The following is a 19,809-nucleotide window of genomic DNA, read 5'->3' as shown; positions in this document are numbered from 1 at the left end:
AGTTGTGCACATGACAGGGATATGATCGTACTGTAGCGGTGCAACAGTTAAGGGAATTAATCGATTTAATTTATTATTTAATAAAATAATCGATTAATAATCAATCCCTAATTTGGGCATGTCATTGTAAAGAAATTGGTGAAAAAATATAAATAGTGAAAATGGCCGATCTACAAGCTCACTACCTTTTATATTTTGCAATTTTTAGAAGGCTAGAGGTTCAGGCCTCCTTATATACAAATACAAATATGGGGTTCCACATGGCTCCGTACTCTGATAATGGGTACTGCATATGGCAATGCTTGACCGACATCAAAGTACTGACGTAGCTGACTGAACATCATAGATTGGCTTTGAACTACCATGCAATAACCTGGGTCCAGTGCCTCAGGAATCTTCAACGCTTCTCAGACCATTTAAGGACCCCTTAGCTGGGAGATGAAGCAGGGACCCCCACTACACAACACAATATATTTTATAGTTATATTATGTTTACTCTTTATCTTTTCTATTACTATGTTATTACATTCATGTTATTTCAGACATTTAACCACGAACCCTCCAATCTATAGTAACTAAAGTTGACCTTTGGCACTGTACTTGGTCTGCTCTTTTTTTCCCCCACACCAAATTTCTTCACCAAAATCTTGTGATCTACTAGCTCACAGTGCGTCACACTGCGATGCGTTGTGAGCTTGTAGACCCATATCCACCTTAGATACAGTGTATGTGTGTGTAATTGTGCCCTTGCCTTTGATAGTGACTTTTTCCTTTGACCTTTTGGCGCAAAAGTAGTTTTTCATGGCAGCCTACTGTGATCATTCCAACCCAGTTTCCTGAATATCTAGCCCGTCCAACTCCATTGGAAGGCAGTCGCACACTCATAGCGATGATGCAAGAAAAAATTATTAAATAAAAGTTTTTCGACATAACAAATCTTCTTCAGGGGATTGATGGACATACCAATCAGTCATTCAAGAATCAACTCCGTACACAGTAGGAGAGGCAATCATTGACCCTGTCCCATATGCCAACAAAACATCTACAGAAAGGTGCAATGCATTTAAAAAACATTTTATATTACACAATATATCAAAAACATCTTCATATACTCAGTCTCAGAGTCTCAAATAGAGCATTATCATTACACCTACAATAATATAAGCAGAGATAGTATCTATATGAAAAATGTACTTGTGGGTTGACGTTGGGTCGATGTTGGGTCGACGGTGGACGTCACAAACGTAACATGCCCACATATGGTCAGTATTCTGACACACGGACAGTTATAGGCTGCTATATGCTGGTGTCTCTGATGCTGTCACAATCTGACGTCGTGACCATATATGGAGACTATTCTGGAGCTGGAGAGTGATGGGCTGAGTGGAAAGTCAGTCGGATCAGCGGAACTCTGGCTTCCCAGGTGGGCTCACTAACCACTCAGCTATCGCCGCCCCAAACATATACTCCCCCTGCTCCGACTATGGGAGACCACAAGGGGTAGAAATTGAATCTCACAAATAAATTCAACATTTGGAAGTTTAAAACATTTTGCAAATAAATAAATCTGAGATTTTTCTTTACTCATTTCTATGGAGCTTGTGTTGTATTATCTACAAATTATCTACAGTGTGTTGGGGACCTCGTTTGGTCTTCTCCTACGCACCTGTCGCCTTTGTAGATGTGCAAAAGGCTTTGTATGTATTATCTACAGGAAAATATATTTTATTTGTGTACACATTCAATCAACTTTATTCGCCAAATGTACAAGGTTTGTTTTGGCAGGTCAGCAAAAAAATACATGAATTAGAACAGGGGTCTTCAATGTTTTTCAGGCCAAGGACCCCTTAGCTGAACCACTAAATTGTGTTGCATATACCAAAGGTTCAAATACAGAGGTCTTCTTGGTTGTGGGTGGATTGCCTTTTAAATTGAATGATGCATTGCAGAATGCATTAAGGAAAAATATGGTTTATGAAAAATACCAGGTTGACATCAACAGGTCAAGGTATTAGTATAGATCATACATAAGTTAAATTTACCTTTGAACCCCTTTAGTTTGCCATTCCATATTGCCGTCATTTCAAAGCAGTCACGAAGTTGAGCCTCAAATTATATTTTTTTAATCTATGGAGGCATTACAGCATGTGTATTTGCAACATTGTTAAGTTACTGTATTGCTCATCTTTACAGCGTGGGTCTAGGAAGCTATCCGTGTATGTGTGTGTGTGCGTGTGCGTGTGCGTGTGCGTGTGCGTGTGCGTGTGCGTGTGCATATGTCTGTTTGTCCAGAGCTAATCTTGCAAAACTGCCTGAAGGCAGAATATGTACCAAATTATTATCACATCATGTTTTATATTTTTGAAATACTTAACTTTAATTCTGTAATGGAAGTCAATGGGGCTCAGCCTCAGATTGGGCTGAAGCCTTGCCCAAATTTGGAGTCATGCGTCATAGCCATGCCATTCCCATGTTGATCTTGAGATGCACATGATTAGATTTTTACCTCACTCGCCAGTTGTTTCCCTGGTGCCAGACCCATAATGTTTTCAGAGAAAATCTTATACGGACCAAATTTGAACCACGGCATATCCCTTTTCAATGGGCGGTTTGAGGGCTGTTAAGTACACAAAGAAGGGAAATTGCGGAACTTCTCTGATGTCAGAGTGGTGCTAGTAGTGGTGGGTGGAGAGAGACAGAGAGACTGTGGTGGATGGAGAAAGACAGAGAGATGGAGGTGGATGGAGAGATGTGGACAGAGATGGTGGTGGACCACAGGGTTGGTGTGGAGTTGGAAAATGTATGTCATATTGCCGCTGCTGGGCAGAAACCAAAACAGTGTCTAAAACAGTTACAAAACCTGTGTTCCAATGGATCCAGTCGAGTTCCAAGATTTAAGTCACAAGCTCTTGTTAGCACTTTTCATTAGTTACAACTTACAGTACGTATTTACAAAACATGTATGTAGATGTAAAGGGGTACCATTTATGGAAAGCAAAATAAGACGAAATATGGAGAAACAAGATTTCTTCCCAACAGCGATGATGACGTCATGATAAAATAAAAATAAAGAGCATGAGTGGTAGACAGTAAACAACTTCCACCTGTCTAGACAGGTACCAGTTTAGAAATCAGAAAAAAAGAGAACAGAGACATTAGTGCGTCAGAGGTTTCATGCATTAAAAGATCTGTCAGCATGTGGGAGAACTGATCATCCAAGGAAACAAAATAACAAACATACAACAAATAAACATAATTAAAGATTAAACAAATGGACAAAACACTGGCAGCTTCTGTCACTCCTTATCAAGAGGAAGAGATGTCTGATGATGACGCTTTAAAAATAAATCACCTTGAAGAGAAAGTGAAAATATGTTGACATCAATCAACAAAGTAAATTAATTACATCACTCACATGAGGGGGGGGGGGGTTCTACATAATATAGAAGTATCTATTTGCAAAAGATGTCAAATAATGTCTTGATATCCTGTGATTCCTTGTTCAGGAGGGCAATAAGGTGTGCACAATTCCTATACATGTCAAGCAAACTATTCTGATAAGGGAGTCTTTAGATAAAGGACTTCTTGAATAAAGGGCAAGTATGTTCTATCTATCTGCTCATTGTAAAAGGTCTGTGGTAAGGTGGTAAGTAGCAAAGAGTGTAAGACCTTGGAAAACATAATATATTGAATGGTATACACTACTACGGCATCATTGGAAAAAGCAGGAAAAACATACAGAATTGTCTGATTTGATGAGATTGCACGCACACGTACGCACGCACACGCACGCACACACACACACACACACACACACATTTGATGAGATTGCGCGCGCGCGCGCACACACACACACACACACACACACACACACACACACACACACACACACACACACACACACACACACACACACACACACACACACACACACACACACACACACACACAAGAAAAGTATGGGACTAGGCTAAGCCAGTGGGCTGGGTCTTCAGCCCACTGTCTTCCCAAAGATAATTCCACAGCATGGGGGCAAAACACTTCCAGAGTTAAAATGCGAAAAGTAATCGCCAGCTTCAAGGGAAGTCTATGCTATATCCAATGGAAAGCGTGTTCTAACATCTCCATCTTCTCAAATAACACAGGCAATTTGCATTATCTCTCTGCATTTCTTCTGCATCAACTTAGGCTATGTCACCCATAACTCCATTGCAGCTATCTGTGCTGCACCCTATAACCATTAGGTAGGTTTTATAAGCGGCTGGTCTCGCCACTGTTCCAGCAACTACATTGAGATGTCAACAGACGGTGTCTCAGAGCGTCTGGCAACGCAAGACTAGGTGGGTTTTACCAGTACCACAGCCACAGCTCTACTGTTCTCTGTCAGCTACCCGAAAGCCTATAAGCTAGCTACAGTACAGTACAGTACTAGTTTGTTTCCCCCCCCCAACTACTTCCATCAGCTTCAGGGAAATTCTGAAGTGAAACTTATTTTCGTGTTGTATTATCTTTCATAGCATCACAACAAGTACGGGCTGTTAATGAAACTCCCCACAAAATACTTTGCCCCCCCTCTTGCATAATACTGCAGGCTTTGCATTCATCCTAAGAATAGACATCCACGTTACAGCACAGTGCTGTGCTGCCAGGTCTCTTCTCTACATTCCCAGAGAGACAGATAAACACAATGATCTTCATCTCCTCTTCACATTTCTCTTTTTGTCGTTCCTCCCTCTGAAAATATTTTTCTCTTCCTTGTTGTTGTTGTTCTTCTCCTCCTCCCACATGCATTTCTTTCATCTCCTTGCTCTTGTTTCCCCTCTATGTTAACCCTCGGCAGATGTTTTAGGCTGTCTCAGCCAATACAGAGGCTGTTCTCATATTCAACATGTTTTTTGGTTTGCTCGCTGGTGTTTACAGTTACATAATGGCTCTTTGTAAGTCAAACCCTATTTCTTGACACTAATTAATTACACTTTTTTTTTACGAAGTTGGCTGCACCTGTGCCATAACAATAAACAAAAAACGAATCTCTTTGCAAAGCATAGCTCCTCCAACAGCAGATATATAAAATAGAACATATGAAACTATTTGCAATGAATTTAGCAAAACAAGCTATTATGTGCTCATTAAAGACATACTGTGTTATGATGTAAGCCTAATTAGTTGGATCTGTGGCTTATATTTATTACCCAAAAGTTTTGTCAGCATAATATCACAGGCACAGCACTGACAAGTTTGAATAGTAGTTCAATTAGGTGCAGAGAAAGTTTGTTTGGAACATGTTAGCTTTTCAGAACAAATAATCTGAATGCAGTGGTGGAAAAAGTACTCAAATGTTTTACTTAATAGTGGGGGTCCTTAGGGAGATTTTAGGGTATGTTCGTTCACTTTTGTCTAAAAGCGCCAAATTTGGCACAGGTGTAGCTCAGGGCATACTTAAATGATTTGGCTAGGGCGCCCGCGCCGGTGACCTTTGGGGTCGCCACAGCGTCTGATCCAATATGGCCACCACCTGAACACGCTTTTGCCTCTACATTTGAACCAGATGAGCTACAAATCCAAACTTGGTGTCTATTTCATGTTTTTTGACAATTAGAAATATGATGGAAAAATCATCTTTATGATTGGGTGTGTCTGGACACCTAATTAGCATATTTCCAAGATGGCGGCCATGTAAAAATTAGGTGTACCTTAACTTTTGATACTTTTGGCAAACTATTTTAGGTTTTTTGAGCATCAGAAACCTACTGGAATGATCAGATTTATGATTAAATGTATCTAGAGCACTTTAACTTCCATATTAACAACATAGCCATTATCCACCAAAATGTATTGCACATATATTTTCACACAGATAGAATGTAAAGCTGTATCTTACAGATATATTTCATTGTAACATTAGTAAAAGTAGAGAAAGTCAGTGCTACCCCCCCCCCCCCCCTGTATGGTAGGAAAACTTCTCCATAATTCAGGTTGGACCACCGTCCTCTCCCAGGCCCAGGTGTTAACTTCAGGACGAGCTCAGTCTGCCCTCAATGAGCACCATATAAAACGGACACGCTATGCCCATCAAGTCACTCTCATGTCCCTTCAGATTCTCAAACAAAATGCATACTCTGCCTATTGTGCAGATGTTCTTGGTCCACCTGAGTCATTTGAGATGTGGGACCAACGAGCTCAAGCAGAGTTTCCACAGTTCAAGTACTGGTCCACCATCATGGAGCTAGAGCTACTACTGTGTCGATTCATTCGGTCACTTCGTGAAGGAAACTTCAATTTGTATGTTCAAGTTTGTGATGAACTGTGTGCTTGGTTTCATGTGATGGATCACACAAACTATGCCCGCTGGTTACCTATCCATGTACGAGACATGGTTGAACTACCGGAAAAACATCCGGCAATTTATGAAGAGTTTTTGAAGGGGAATTTTGTAGTGCAACGTTCAGAACACAAGTTCAGCTTGATTGCAAAGGATCAATCACATGAGCAGTCAAACAAAATTCTGCAGTCCTATGGTGGAGCAGCTGGACTCTATGAAAAGCCTGAAGCTCTCACACTATTCATGCTTGCAGGGCCAGACAGTGCCAGGTTGGTGCAAGAGTTTGAAGCTGTGTATAGTAACATCAGCTCACCATCCTCAACTTCTCATCATGAAGAGGCACATAGCTTGCAGGTCAAGTTCATGAAAGATGTCAAATCCTTCACAGCCATTATGGAAAGTCACAGGAATCCTTTTCTATCCGGTTGACAGTGATGTTGTCATTCTTGCAATCCACTTTTTTTATGCATTAAAGATCACAGATCTTTGGATTGGCTTTGGCTGTGGAAAAAGCTACCGAGACATTCCTGTCCATGAAATCCGCAATGCAATGGGTCCTCAGAAGTCACTGGCATTGCCTCTCTTCCATGCGCTGACAGGATGTGATACTACATCAGCCTTCCTTGGCCATGGGAAAAAGAGTGCATGGGCAGCTTGGGAGGCAACACCAGATCTCACAGACACCTTGGTTGCCCTCACCTTGGAGCCTGAGAAGATCAACTCTGATCCTGTTCATATGCAACGTCTGGAGCGTATGGTTGTCATCATGTACAGTAAGAGCTGTGGCTGCAGTAGTGTAGATGAGGCCAGACAGCGGCTTTTCTCAAATGGTACAAAGTCCCTTGAGAACCTTCCTCCCACCCAAGCTGCACTGACTCAGCATGTAAAAAGGGCACTGCTGCAGGCCAGTTTTTATTGGAGTCAGGCAACCTCCGTTAAAACTGAATATTCCCAATTTTGGAATGTGGGGATGGAACAGCTCGACAACAAAGGCTTGGGAACCATACTGGACCCATCTGCCAGATGCCAGTACAGCCTGTGCCATCCTTCTCCGCTGCGGGTGCAAGAAGTCTTGTAGCGGGCGCTGCAAGTGCTTTAAATCTGGGGTCTGTTGCACCTCATTGTGTGGATGTGAGGGTGCATGCACCAACAATGAGGGTCCAGCACACTAACCTGGATGCGCACACTTGGTGCAGCTTTTGTCTAGTTATTGGGGAACAAAAACAACAACAACCCCAACCCCCCCCCCCCCCCCAAAAAAAAAAAAAAAAAAGGGAGAGAAGACAGCCTCCACGTGGCCTCCCCCGCAAGTAGCCAAAGAGCCCTTTAAGCGAAACCAATGTCTTCAAAATGTCACAACCACAGCCCCCCCCCCCCCCCTCCCCACCCCTGACATTTCATATAAACATCAGAAAGGAATCATGCATGTCAGAATTAGTTGAATTAGACCTATTGCACCAGGTTTTACTCATAACAATGGCCAAGTTACGTCCAATGTCTTCAGAATAGCAAAACACCACTTGGAATTATGCAAATTAGGGGTCTAGACACACCCAAAAATAAAAAAGAGCATTCCAACACATTTCTAATTGTCAAAACACATGAAATAGACACCAAGTTTACATTTGTAGCTCATCTGTTTCAAATGTTTGAGACAAAAGCTATTACAAGTGGCGGCCATATTGGATCGGCCGCTGTGGCGACCCCAAAGGTCACCGGCGCGGGCGCCCTAGCCAAATCATTTAAGTATGCCCTGAGCTACACCTGTGCCAAATTTGGCGCTTTTAGACAAAAGTGAACGAAAATATCCCTAAGGGCCCCCACTATAAGTAAAAGTATCAATACTACAATGTAGAAACACTCTGTTACAAGTAAAAGTCCGGTAATCAAAATGTACTTGAGTAAAAGTACAAAAGTATTGGCATCAACATGAACTTAAAGGCCAAAAATGTAAAGCACACATTATGCAGAATGTCCTGTTTCACAAGTTATCATAATGTAAGCAGATCTACAAGCTCACAACGCATCGCATTGCGATGCGTTGTGAGCTTGTAGATCAGCTATTTTCGCTGGTTGGTGGAGACATACAACTGTGATGCTGCATTTATATTAGAAACTGCTTTAATCCTCCCTATTTTGTATTCAGGTGCTTGTATATCTTGGCTAATATGAGTCTGTTGTTGCTTGATTCCAATTAGTAAGCTACCTGTACGGTACAATGAGAAGCCACTCAAGACTGTGTTGGCAATTTGTGATTAAGCTAACATTTATTCTTTTATGTATATAGGCCTATTCAACATAGCTAATTTAATCACCTCTGTCTGCATACAAGGCTGTTCTCCACCTTGAAGCTCTTTAATCAACAGTCTTGTCCTTGAAGGGGAATTAATGAATTGAACTCAGTTTTGTGCCAAGCTTGAATGTAGGGGAGACTGGGGTCAAAAATAACAGGGGGCAAACGTAACACACTCAATAATTCTAATCAGAAACAATCTAGAGGGGTGAGACTTCTTGTGCACATGCTCAGTAGGGTCCTTTCTCTGCCTATGGATAGGACAGAATGGTCATTTAATCTCAGCAGAAGTTCTCAACAAAAACAGATTTTGAGGTGTAAACGTACAGTACATTTTGGAATGTACAGTATTATCCTTCTGCTGTCTAAAGTTTGGATGACAGCTAATTTAAACTAATATATATAGCAAACATGCATTTATGTGTATCATTTAAGTCGGTCAATATTTGTACTCATTACTTTTATAAAACATATTTGCGTGTTGGACTGGTGTTATCAAGTTTATTTTTGTTGCCTTTTTGTGCCTTACCCAGTGGCAGCTAACAGGTAGCCTATGCATTTGTATTGATTTCGAATATCAATCAACGTCTTTTTTTGTGCCTGTACCTGTTCTTTTTCTCCTGTAAAATAAAATAAAAAGTTATTTAAAAAAAGATTATGCATAGGAGGAAAACGGAAATAAATAAGTAGACCTATGTATAGAGCCATTTAATCCATCATTTCCTATTCAAATTTGCAGCGCGAATCCAGAGTGAATGAGTGTTCTGTTGTGACTATTAGCGGATTTAAATAGAACTGCTGCACATATATATATGTAAATTAATAGATCAATGTTCAAACCTAAAGTTTGAATTCAATACCATGCAAAGTCATCATGTCTCTTTGTCACTCTCTTTTATTAAGACCTGGAAAGCATCTGTGTCATTCTATATTTCTTTGGCTATTCAAAAATAGCAGATATACAAGCTCATAGCTTGTATATAGTATATAGTTGCTCTGGATTAAGAGCGTCTGCTAAATGCCTAAATTGTAAATTGTATATGCTATTTTTGAAAAATCTTGAAAATGTGTACAAAAATGTGAACATATTTTGCTCCTGGGGGTCCATGGAACAAAACATTTTGGAGACGGGGGGTCTGTGGCCAAATATATATAATTTTGGGGGTCCTTGACATGAAAAAAATTGAGCAACTGTTTTCAGAAAACTGTTACGATTTAAATTTTAGAAGACATTTTTAGAATCCACCTCAGGTCTTAATGGGTTAATCCATCAATTCCTACTATTCCAGTTGTAGCACTGAAATTATTATGAGTCGAGAGTGAATAAGTGACTTTCTTTAGCTTAGCCATAGCCTACAGTGCTGGATTTAAATAGAACTGCACGTAATTATGTCAATTAATAAATCAATGTTCAAACCTAAAGTTTGAATGCAATACCATGCCAAAGTGGTCATCACGTCTCTCTGCCACTCTTTTAAGTGATGTTGAAGTGTTGACGTCAGGAGGACCGTAGCCTACACAGACCATCATCAGCAGCAAGCGCGGAGGAGAGAGATAACCAGCGCGTCAGGACCATGCACCAGCGTTGCCATGTCGGCTTATTATAAGCTACTTTGGGCTTGTCTTTCTGTAAAGTTGCTTGTAAATATTGGTAGTTGCGGGTTGCGTTTTTTGGGGGTTGTTTCAAAAGTGCAGTTGCTTATTTGGGCTTGTTTCCCAATTTTTTTAAAATTATTATTTAAACCAGTGGTTCTCAAATGTCAAGGAGAGGACCCCCCAAATTAATAGGCTATGTAATTGCCCCCACCCTAACCCCCATCTGAAAACATTTTGTGCCAGGGACTCCCTTACCAAATATGTGTTGTTATAGACTGAGAAATGTTTGAAAAAATATTTCACTTTTTCTCCAAGATTTTTTTTTTAAAATAGCAGATCTACAAGCTCACAACGTGTCGCATCGCGACGCATTGTGAGCTTGTAGATCGGCTATTTTCAAATAGCTGATATACATTTAAATTGCTCATGTGGCCTCTAGTGTCGCTTCTTTTGGGCTTGTTTTCATAGACCTGGTTGCTTATCTCTCTCACTCAATCTGGCAACAATGGTCAGGACCACCATGCACACACAACCTGTGCCGGTGGTGCGCGTCGCTGCTCCGCGCCCGTCCTTCGGCAGTCTTCACAAACTTCTGCATGAAAGATAAGAGCGCGATGGAAAATACATAATACAAGGACATACATTAACTACCTACAGATGCTAACCGGAAGATAAGTTCGTGGGTTATAGGCATAGTTTTAACTGAGGTCAAGTTTAGGAATAAAGTTTGGCTCCATTTCACTGAGATTACGTTTTAGGAATAAGGTTTAGGTTTTTAGGCATAGTTTTACTGAGGTTACGTTTATTAGGAATACCAGGTGGCGACCGTTCCGAGGTCGCCGGATTTTGCCCCGCGGGGCGACTGTGTTTTGGGGCGAGCGTTTTTTTGGGTAATTCGTACAGAACACCCCGAAGCGATGAATAACAAGTCTATTCATCCGAACAGCAGCCCGCCTCGGGCCAGCAGCGGCGGCGGCGGCGGCTCTGGGACCGACGACCAGGAGCTGATCATCACCTCCACGTTCGGCACGCTTCTCTCCGTGGTCTACATCATCGGGGTGTCGGGGAACGTGTACACGCTGGTGGTGATGTGCCACTCCATCCGCTTCGCCACGTCCATGTACATCTCCATCATCAACCTGGCGCTGGCGGACCTGCTCTACCTCTCCACCATCCCGTTCGTGGTGTCCACCTACTTTCTGAGGGACTGGTAATGATTATAATAAAATGATCTTTATTTATAGAGCACCTTTTCAGACATAAATGTAGTTCAAAGTGCTTTACATGATTCAAGTTTAACCCTTTAAGACCTGAGGCGATTCTTTAAAAAAAATCTAAATCCTAACAGTTTTTGGAAAAAAATCTAAACTTTTTTTTTTTCACGATTTTTCAAAAATAGCAGATCTACAAGTTCATAGCGCGGCACTCGGTGCCGCGCTATGAGCTTGTATATCTGCTATTTTTGAATAGCCAAAGACATCTAAAGTGACACAGATGCGTTCCAGGTATTAATGGGTTCATAGAGGTTGACAAAGCAATAAGTTAAAATCTAGTCAAGAGTAAAAATTAAAGAGTGTAATTAAAAGGGGGGAAAAGATCAGTTAAAAAGCAAGGTCATAGAAGTGAGGTTATAGCATGCCTCTTAAAGCCATAAACCGAGGTTGCCTGTCTGCAGTGATATGCAGGGGGAGTAATTGCTCCAAATCCTCGGTGCATCATAGCTACCAAAACCTAAGGCAGCATCACCAGGTCTCTTAATTGCCATTTGTCGATGTGGCTCCGTCAGCAGTCCAGCACCGAGTGACCTGAGGGGGGGGGGGGGGGGCGGCCTGCGACGCACTTCTGCAGGCAATCCGACAAAGTAGGAAGGTGCTAGACCAGAGGTCTTCAACAGGGGGTCCTCAGAGTTAGGCCTACTACAGGGGGTCCGCCAAATCTTTGTATGATTTTTTTTACATTAACCACTTCCAGTGGCGCGGGAGGGGGGGGGCTATGGGGGCTGCAGCCCCCCTGGTGATGGGAGCAGCCCCCCTGGTGATGGGAAGAAAAAAAAAAGTTTTATTTTATTTTATTTTTTATAATATATATATATTTTATGGATCATAGCAGTCTGTTACGGTCATGGATGAACTTCAACCTGGTGTTTACACTGTCTTTCTGCCTTTTTGTGTGGGGAAAAACACAGAAAACCCCCAAAAAATCGCAAAAAAATCGCGCGCCCACGCTTCGCGCGGGCGCGAGGAGTCCCCCCCGACGCACAGCCCCCCTAGGTATTAAGGACTTCCCGCGCGCCTGACCACTTCAACCAAGCATCCCTATTCTGGGGAGAACTTTAACCAAAAATAGCAGATCTACAGTACAAGCAAACCAGTTTGGGTTTTTTTGTTCTCTTGTTTGATCTCCTCTCCTCCTTACCCCCCCCCCCCCTTCTTCTTCCCTTTCTTTTTTTTCTATGGAAATAAGTATATGGGAACTATGCACGAAAACCAATTTCACCCACATTTTTCACTTCTGTAAACCTGTGAAGTGACAATAAAGCTGATTCTGAAGCTCAGTGCGAGGCGTTGTAGATCTGCTATTTTTGGCAAAGAGGTTTGGTGTAGGGGGGGAAAAGAGCAGACCAAGTACAGAGTGAAAGGTCAAGTTTACTTAGTATTGACGGTTTAAGTCTGGAGATCCATATTAACATGAATCCAACATACACTATGAAGCTGCCTATGAAATCTTTGAAAAGAAAAAAAATATATATATATATATTTATACAATATATAGGCTAATGGGGGTCCCTCGCAGTGGTGTGTTCTAGGTTTTTTCGAAGGGCATACTATAATTATTCCCTCCCACATGCGTGGCACGTGCACATTCGCGCGTATGTACTTGCTCGCGTGGGCGCTGAATGAAATAAATTGAATGAAATGAAAATTGAATTGAAGTCTAGATTTTTGCTGCCCCCAGCCCCTCCTCCTGCGTATCAGATACGCTTTCTCGGACGGTTTCTAGATGGCTACGCTTGGCTACAAATTATTTCTGCAGGTCACACTATGTATATAGCCTAACACGGTAGAACACGGTAGAACACACCACTGTGTCCCTGCTTTATCTCTCTCTCAGCCAAGGGGTCCTTGGCCTGAAAAACATTGACCCCTGTGCTATAGACCCTTCAAGACTTCAAAAACAAGTAAAAGAACTTTAAAATCTATCCTAAACTTCACAGGTACTTCGGCGACGCAGGCTGCCGCGTCCTCCTCAGCCTGGACCTGCTGACCATGCACGCCAGCATCTTCACGCTCACGGTGATGTGCGCCGAGCGCTACCTGGCCGTCACCCGGCCGCTGGACACAGTCCGGCGGTCCAAGAGCTACCGCACGGCTCTGGCCTGGGGGGTGTGGCTGGTGTCGCTGGTCCTCACCGTGCCCATGACCGTGATGGTCACCCAGGTCACCAAGAGCACGCCAGACGGGGGCGTGAAGAGGATGTGCGCGCCCACCTGGGCGCCCCTCGCTTACAAGGTATATAGGCTATATAGTACAGTGATGTAAAGTAACTAAGTACATTTACTGAAGTGTAATTTTGAGGTATTTTATACTTTACTGGAGTATTTCCAATTTTCAGTGCTTTTACTTCTATACTCCACTACATCTCAGAGAAAAATGTTATACTTTTTACTCTTTACTCACTACAATTATTTGAAAACTTAATACTAGTTGCTTTGTAGATTTTGATTATTATTACAAAACCCAACCACTTCAGCCCTATACATTTCGGCCATTTGAAAATAGCCGATCTACAAGCTCACAATGCTTCGCGATGCGACCCATTGTGAGCTTGTAGATCTGCTATTTTCAAAAGATTTGTATACATTTGAAAACTTCTGAAACGGGACATTCTGCATAATGAGTACTTTCTACTTTTGGTACTTTAAGTACATTTGAAAACCAATACTCTTGTACTTTTACTCAAGTACATTTTTTAATTCCGGACTTTTACTTGTAACAGAGCACTTCTGCATTGCAGTATTGATACTTTTACTTAAGTAAAAAAAAAAACAAGTTCTTCTTTTTTCCTCCACTGAAGGTATACGTGACCGTGTTGTTTGGCACCAGCATCATGGCACCGGGGCTGGTCATCGGCACCCTGTACATAAAGTTAGCCCGCACGTACTTGGAGTCCCAGCGCAACTCCGTCATAAACAGGGGCGGCAAGAAGAACAAGAAGTCCCCGAAGCAGAAGGTCCTGATCATGATCTTCACCATCGTGCTGGTGTTCTGGGCGTGCTTCCTGCCCTTCTGGATCTGGCAGCTGCTGCCCCTGTACGTCAGCAAGCCGCTGCGCCTGGCCTCGCACACGCACACGTGCATCAACTACCTGGTGGCCAGCCTCACCTACAGCAACAGCTGCATCAACCCGTTCCTCTACACGCTGCTCACCAAGAACTACCGGGAGTACCTGAAGAACAGGCACAAGAGCTTCTACCGCTACACGTCCTCGTTCAAGCAGCGGCCGCCCAGCCTGTACTCCTCCTGGGGGAAGTCGGCGTCCTCCAGCAACCAGTTTGAGTTCAACTCCGAGACCCTGGTCATGGGGACGCTGAAGTGACGGAGGGGAAGACGAGGTTCGCTGTAGGATCCACAACAGGTAACCAAGACCAGACGTTACACAAACTTGTAACCGCTGTGTTCGTGCCTAATTGTGGCATTGACCACCAAATGATTTGACTTCAGGGGTCTTCAATGTTGTTCAGGCCAAGGACCCCCTATAGCTGAGAGAGAGTTGAAGCAGGGACCCCCACTACATTGTGTCGCAGATTAAAAATGTTCATAGATTTCAGGTACATAGACTTGTTTGACATGACCTTTTCTATTAATACGGTATGTTGGATTCATGTTCATGTGTATTTTAAGACAGCTAACCTTTTAAACCCTCAATATTTAGTAAACTTGACCGTTGGCCCTGTACTTGGTCAGCTCTTTTCCCCCTCTACACCAACTTTTTGAAAATAGCAGATCTACAAGCTCACAAAGTCTCGCAGAGAGAGGCGTTGTGAGCTTGTAGATCTGCTATTTTTGGCTAATGTTCCCCATCACACAAAGATTTTGCGGACCCCCTGTAGTTACTCTGAGGACCCCCCGGGGATCCCGGACCCCCTGTTGAAGACCCATGATTTACTTCATAACTGTTATGTTGATTTCTAGCATTCTGTGTTGCAGAATTCCATAGATTCGTAGGCTACTAAAAGAAAATATATATATTTAAATCATGATTCAAACAAATGTCTATAGGTTACAAATACATTCAAATTATAATGACTGTAAACTCACTTTCCCTTCATGGATCAGTAAACTATAAGCTCACCCAGCCACTACTGCGATTCAAAATCAGATAAACATATACATAAAAATGTCCAGTGTTAATTTAAGACTAGTATAGGCTAAATGGAACTACATTTTAGAGACTATAAATAATGATGAATTCATTCCTAAGCCCGTTCAGACTGGCTCCATCTCTCCGTTTTCTTTTGCTGCGTCACTGTCAATTCATCACCTCTGGTCCTGTCCATTACTCTGCCCCCCACGCACGCACGCACGCACGCAAATGGCTTAGCTTGAGCTGAGGATGCCAGTCCAAACAGGTACAGTAGACTGGTCAGTGTTAATTTATCAGTGGTCAGTGGTGGAAAAAGTACTCAATTATGTGAGCTATTTTCAAAAGATTTTGATAAATTGTATACATATGATAGGCTACCTTGTGAAAGATTACTGATGATTGGCAAGAGTCTCAAATTCAAATGAACACAGGTGATTTTGCATATTAATTTCATTCTGCACAGTGCAGAGTGTTCTGCTTGCAAATGTGACAGATTATGCAAATCAGAAAACATAAATGCCTGTGAGGTGTGTGTGTGTGTGTGTGTGTGTGTGTGTGTGTGTGTGTGTGTGTGTGTGTGTGTGTGTGTGTGTGTGTGTGTGTGTGTGTGTCCAATGCATGTGCTGGTTGTGCAGCAACCCTGTCCTATTTAACTGTGCTGTCAATCATTGAGGAAATAGATCACATCAATAGAATTATTTAGGCCTATTCCTTCTGTTCCCGCTTATTGATCAGGGCAAAATTGGTTGATCTAAACATCGCTATTGTGACGATAATGTCGTATTGTGACGTGATCTTGTAGATCGGCTATTTTAGCTATTTTAGGAATAAAAAAGTATACAATAAAGATAAGACTTATGCCATGAATATAACGATATCCAAATTCCAGATGATATCTAGTCTCACATCACAAAATTGATTTTACAGTATATCACCCAGCCCTAAACCTGAGATATGCAGGAGTGGGTCCTGCACTCAGGATGTTTCATATTTGGTCTCTTCATGAGCGATGCTGAGCTGCACCTCATGTTTCATGTAGAGGCCATAACGCCTTCATTCAGATGGCCTCCGGTGCTGGAAGGAAGCTCCTTGGCTCTAATCCCTTCTATTAGGAGTGCTCAGCAGCACCCGTTTCATGTCAGGCCCCCTGCTGTACTAGGACTGCAGCGGTTCTAAAACATTTTCATGTCAAGGACCCCCCTAATTGATAGGTATTTGGCCGTATGCCAGGGACGAGAAGATTTGTGTTGTTAACACATTCATTCCCAGGTATTAATTCATTCATTCATTCCACCACTGCCAGCGGTTTTACCTTATTTTGAGTCTTTTTGACGATCCACAGAATTTTTTTTTTCAACGCGGATGTAAACAATCGATGTTTTGGTGAGAAGACGAGTCTGTCTTCTTTCCACCAAAAAAAACCCCATTGTAACCGCGATCATCCGTTCTGTAGTTATCGGCAGTTGAATATAGCTCGTTTTCACCAAAAACGCAATCTGGGAAAATCCGAAAAAGATAATCTATTTTTATAAATCTGATAACATTGTAGCGGACGGAGTGAAAATGTTTTAGATGACGTCATTTCCGGGCGTATCCTTCTCTCGAAGTCAAGGCATCATTCATAGGTTGGCGAAAAACACCAGTTGACGTAATATTACGTCATTGGCAGTCAAGCGTTGGATTTGAGATGACGTAATATTATGTCCATGGCTTACGTCAATGTGTTAAAAGTTATCAAAATGATTCCAACTTTTTCAAAAACGTTTTGAAAATTGCTGTTCTAAAAGCTCATGTCGCGATTGTACATTGGCTATTTTTGAATAGCTGAAGTATGAAAGAGGGTTAAAGTGGTTAGACTGTTCCTCGTTCCCCTGGATCCCCTCAAGAACTCCTGCAGGGCCCCGGACCCACTGCTATACTGTAAGTCAACTCTGCCTCTTCAGATCCACCTCGGTTCGTACACTCAAACCACCGGTCAGTTTCATAGTTTGATACGGTCAGATGGAACCATCTGGCTGTACCAAATGAATTGATCATTATGCTGCAGCTTTGCCCACGTATAGGCCTACAGTAAAATCCTGAGTGATAGGGTCCGTTTTAAATACACCCAGAGTTAACTGAATACCCTGGATTATGCAGTGTATCCTCTTCTTCAAAAGACACGCACACGGTCACATGTGGAAAAGACGCTAGTTGCAGATTCATTGCATTTTGTTTTCTGATATACATACTGTATCTGTCACATTTCCAAGCAGAAAGTCTGCAGACTGAAATGTATAAAGCATCTGTATTTATATAAAATCTTCTCCTGCATGCACTAAGGAAAGTCAGTAATACTGACCTGGGGAGAAACATCAAGCCACTTCAAAAATGCAATAATAGTCGGGGATGTCCGTTGTCTTCACAGCGATATTTTTTCCTTAACCACTTTCAATCTGACGTCCCTATTTTGGGCATGCCATTGGGTAAAACCTTTCAAGAATTTTCTGGAAAAAAAATCTACAAGCTCACAACGCATTGCGTCGTTGAAGGTATAGGGGTGCCATGCCTTTGGTTGCTTTGTAGGCCAACATCAGTGTTTTGTACTCTGTGCGGGCAGCGAGCCGCTGGGAGATCATTTACGAGTACGACATACATCGTTGTAAGTCAAAGTACATATAAGGCTCAGGTGTGTAAATCCACCCAAGATTATTGAGCCCAGGAAAAGGGAGGTCAGTGACAAAGGAGCTAAGCAGCTTAACTACTTAAACCCTATATACTTATACTTGACCCGAGTCCCCCAGGGTTCTATACTAAGCCCCCTCCTTTTTTCCCCCTCTACACCAAATATCTTCACCAAAAAACATCTACAAGCTTAAGCTTGTAGATCGGCTATTTTCGCCAAATGTTCACTGGTCTGCTGTTTGCTTATCAGGGCGGGCACTTATCACTTTCATGAAATAGGGTCTATTTTCTGTCAATGGGATCAGGGACTCCAAGACACACGGTGTGAATTACTTCATCTAATAGTGTGTCACCACTTGGCCGTGTTTAGCAATAATAGTGTGATAATTTGTCACTCTGAAAAAGCAATTAGACAAGTCTGATATTGATAGGGCCAGTTACATTTCTAAAATGTTCTTATGACTCTGTCAGCTGGTCCGATTACTTCAGGAGTGTGGCCTGACTGGAATCCATGTCTGTGTTTATTGTGGCAGGCAAGTATAATACTATATCAGGTTTAATAGAAATTAAAGGCAAGCATGCTGCACACTCCTGGCAGGGTTTTGGTATTACCAGACAGTGAAAGCTCAGATTAGTTGTCTGTCCTGACGTACGTAGACATGGAATGAGGGACAGCACGAGGTTCAGTGTGTGGGGTTTTTAATAAGTGGGGCCAAGTTAGAGCAGTTAAGTGAGAATGGTTGATGTGTCACTTTCCCTTAAGTACAAAAGAAAGCCGTAATCGAGTTGCTTTCAGCTCTGACATTCTTAAACTGTCATTATGTATGATTCTCCCGTCTGGCTCCCAAACTGTGGCACGAACTCCCCATTGCAATTAGAACCGCTGACTCACTCCCAATCTTCCGCTGTAACCCGAAGACTCACCTCTTCAGACTCCACTTTAGCCAGTAGCACTTGCCCTAGCCTTGATGACCTTGCAGGCTTATGCGAAGGCTAAAATGTCATTTAGATAGCATGCTATGAGGACAGATTCCAGGTGAATTTGTAGACCTGGCATCCTGTAGAGTGTATAGTTTCAATGTACAGATTATAGCTTTTTTTAGATTATACTGTTTAGACTGATGAATCTTGAAAATTTGTGACAAATCTTTGAATATAATTTTAAAGCAAACATCTTTAACTCAAATATTTGCTTCTGGGGGTCCCTGAAACTAAATCTTTTGAGATGTGGGTCCGCGGCCAAATACATATAATTTTGGGGGTCCTTGACATGAAAAGGTTTGAGCTCCACTGATATAGCACCATATGTTTTTCAGAAAACAGTTAGGATTTAGAAGATATTTGTAGAATCGGCCTCAGGTCTTAATGTGTTAAGCTATGTTAAAGAAATTGTACTAATGTAGAGGAGGTGTAAGTTAGTCAATTTATGATATTAATGTTGATCAATACAGAAAAGAAAACCCATTTTGATTATATGAAATACACTGTATGAAATGTCATACATAATGTAGTAAGATGACAAAAGGACAGAACATATAGCAAATAAGTGTGTAATTTCTTGCAAAATGTA

At 42.0% G+C, this 19,809-nt stretch overlaps 1 protein-coding gene across 1 annotated transcript; it reads left to right on the top strand.

The window, feature by feature from the left end:
- Positions 1-11,128: 11,128 nt before the first annotated feature.
- On the top strand, positions 11,129-14,807 carry LOC308105093 (urotensin-2 receptor; the record flags this gene model as incomplete). The annotated part of the gene is made up of 3 exons (XM_080455725.1): positions 11,129-11,421; positions 13,426-13,720; positions 14,286-14,807. 3 exons carry the CDS (start codon positions 11,129-11,131, stop codon positions 14,805-14,807), a joined length of 1,110 nt encoding a protein of 369 aa, XP_080311851.1.
- Positions 14,808-19,809: the final 5,002 nt, after the last annotated feature.

This window comes from Gymnoscopelus braueri, assembly GCF_963280865.1.
Source record: "Gymnoscopelus braueri genome assembly, chromosome: 17".
Taxonomy (NCBI): Eukaryota; Metazoa; Chordata; class Actinopteri; order Myctophiformes; family Myctophidae; genus Gymnoscopelus; species Gymnoscopelus braueri.
This window is presented reverse-complemented; position numbering and strand designations above follow the sequence as displayed.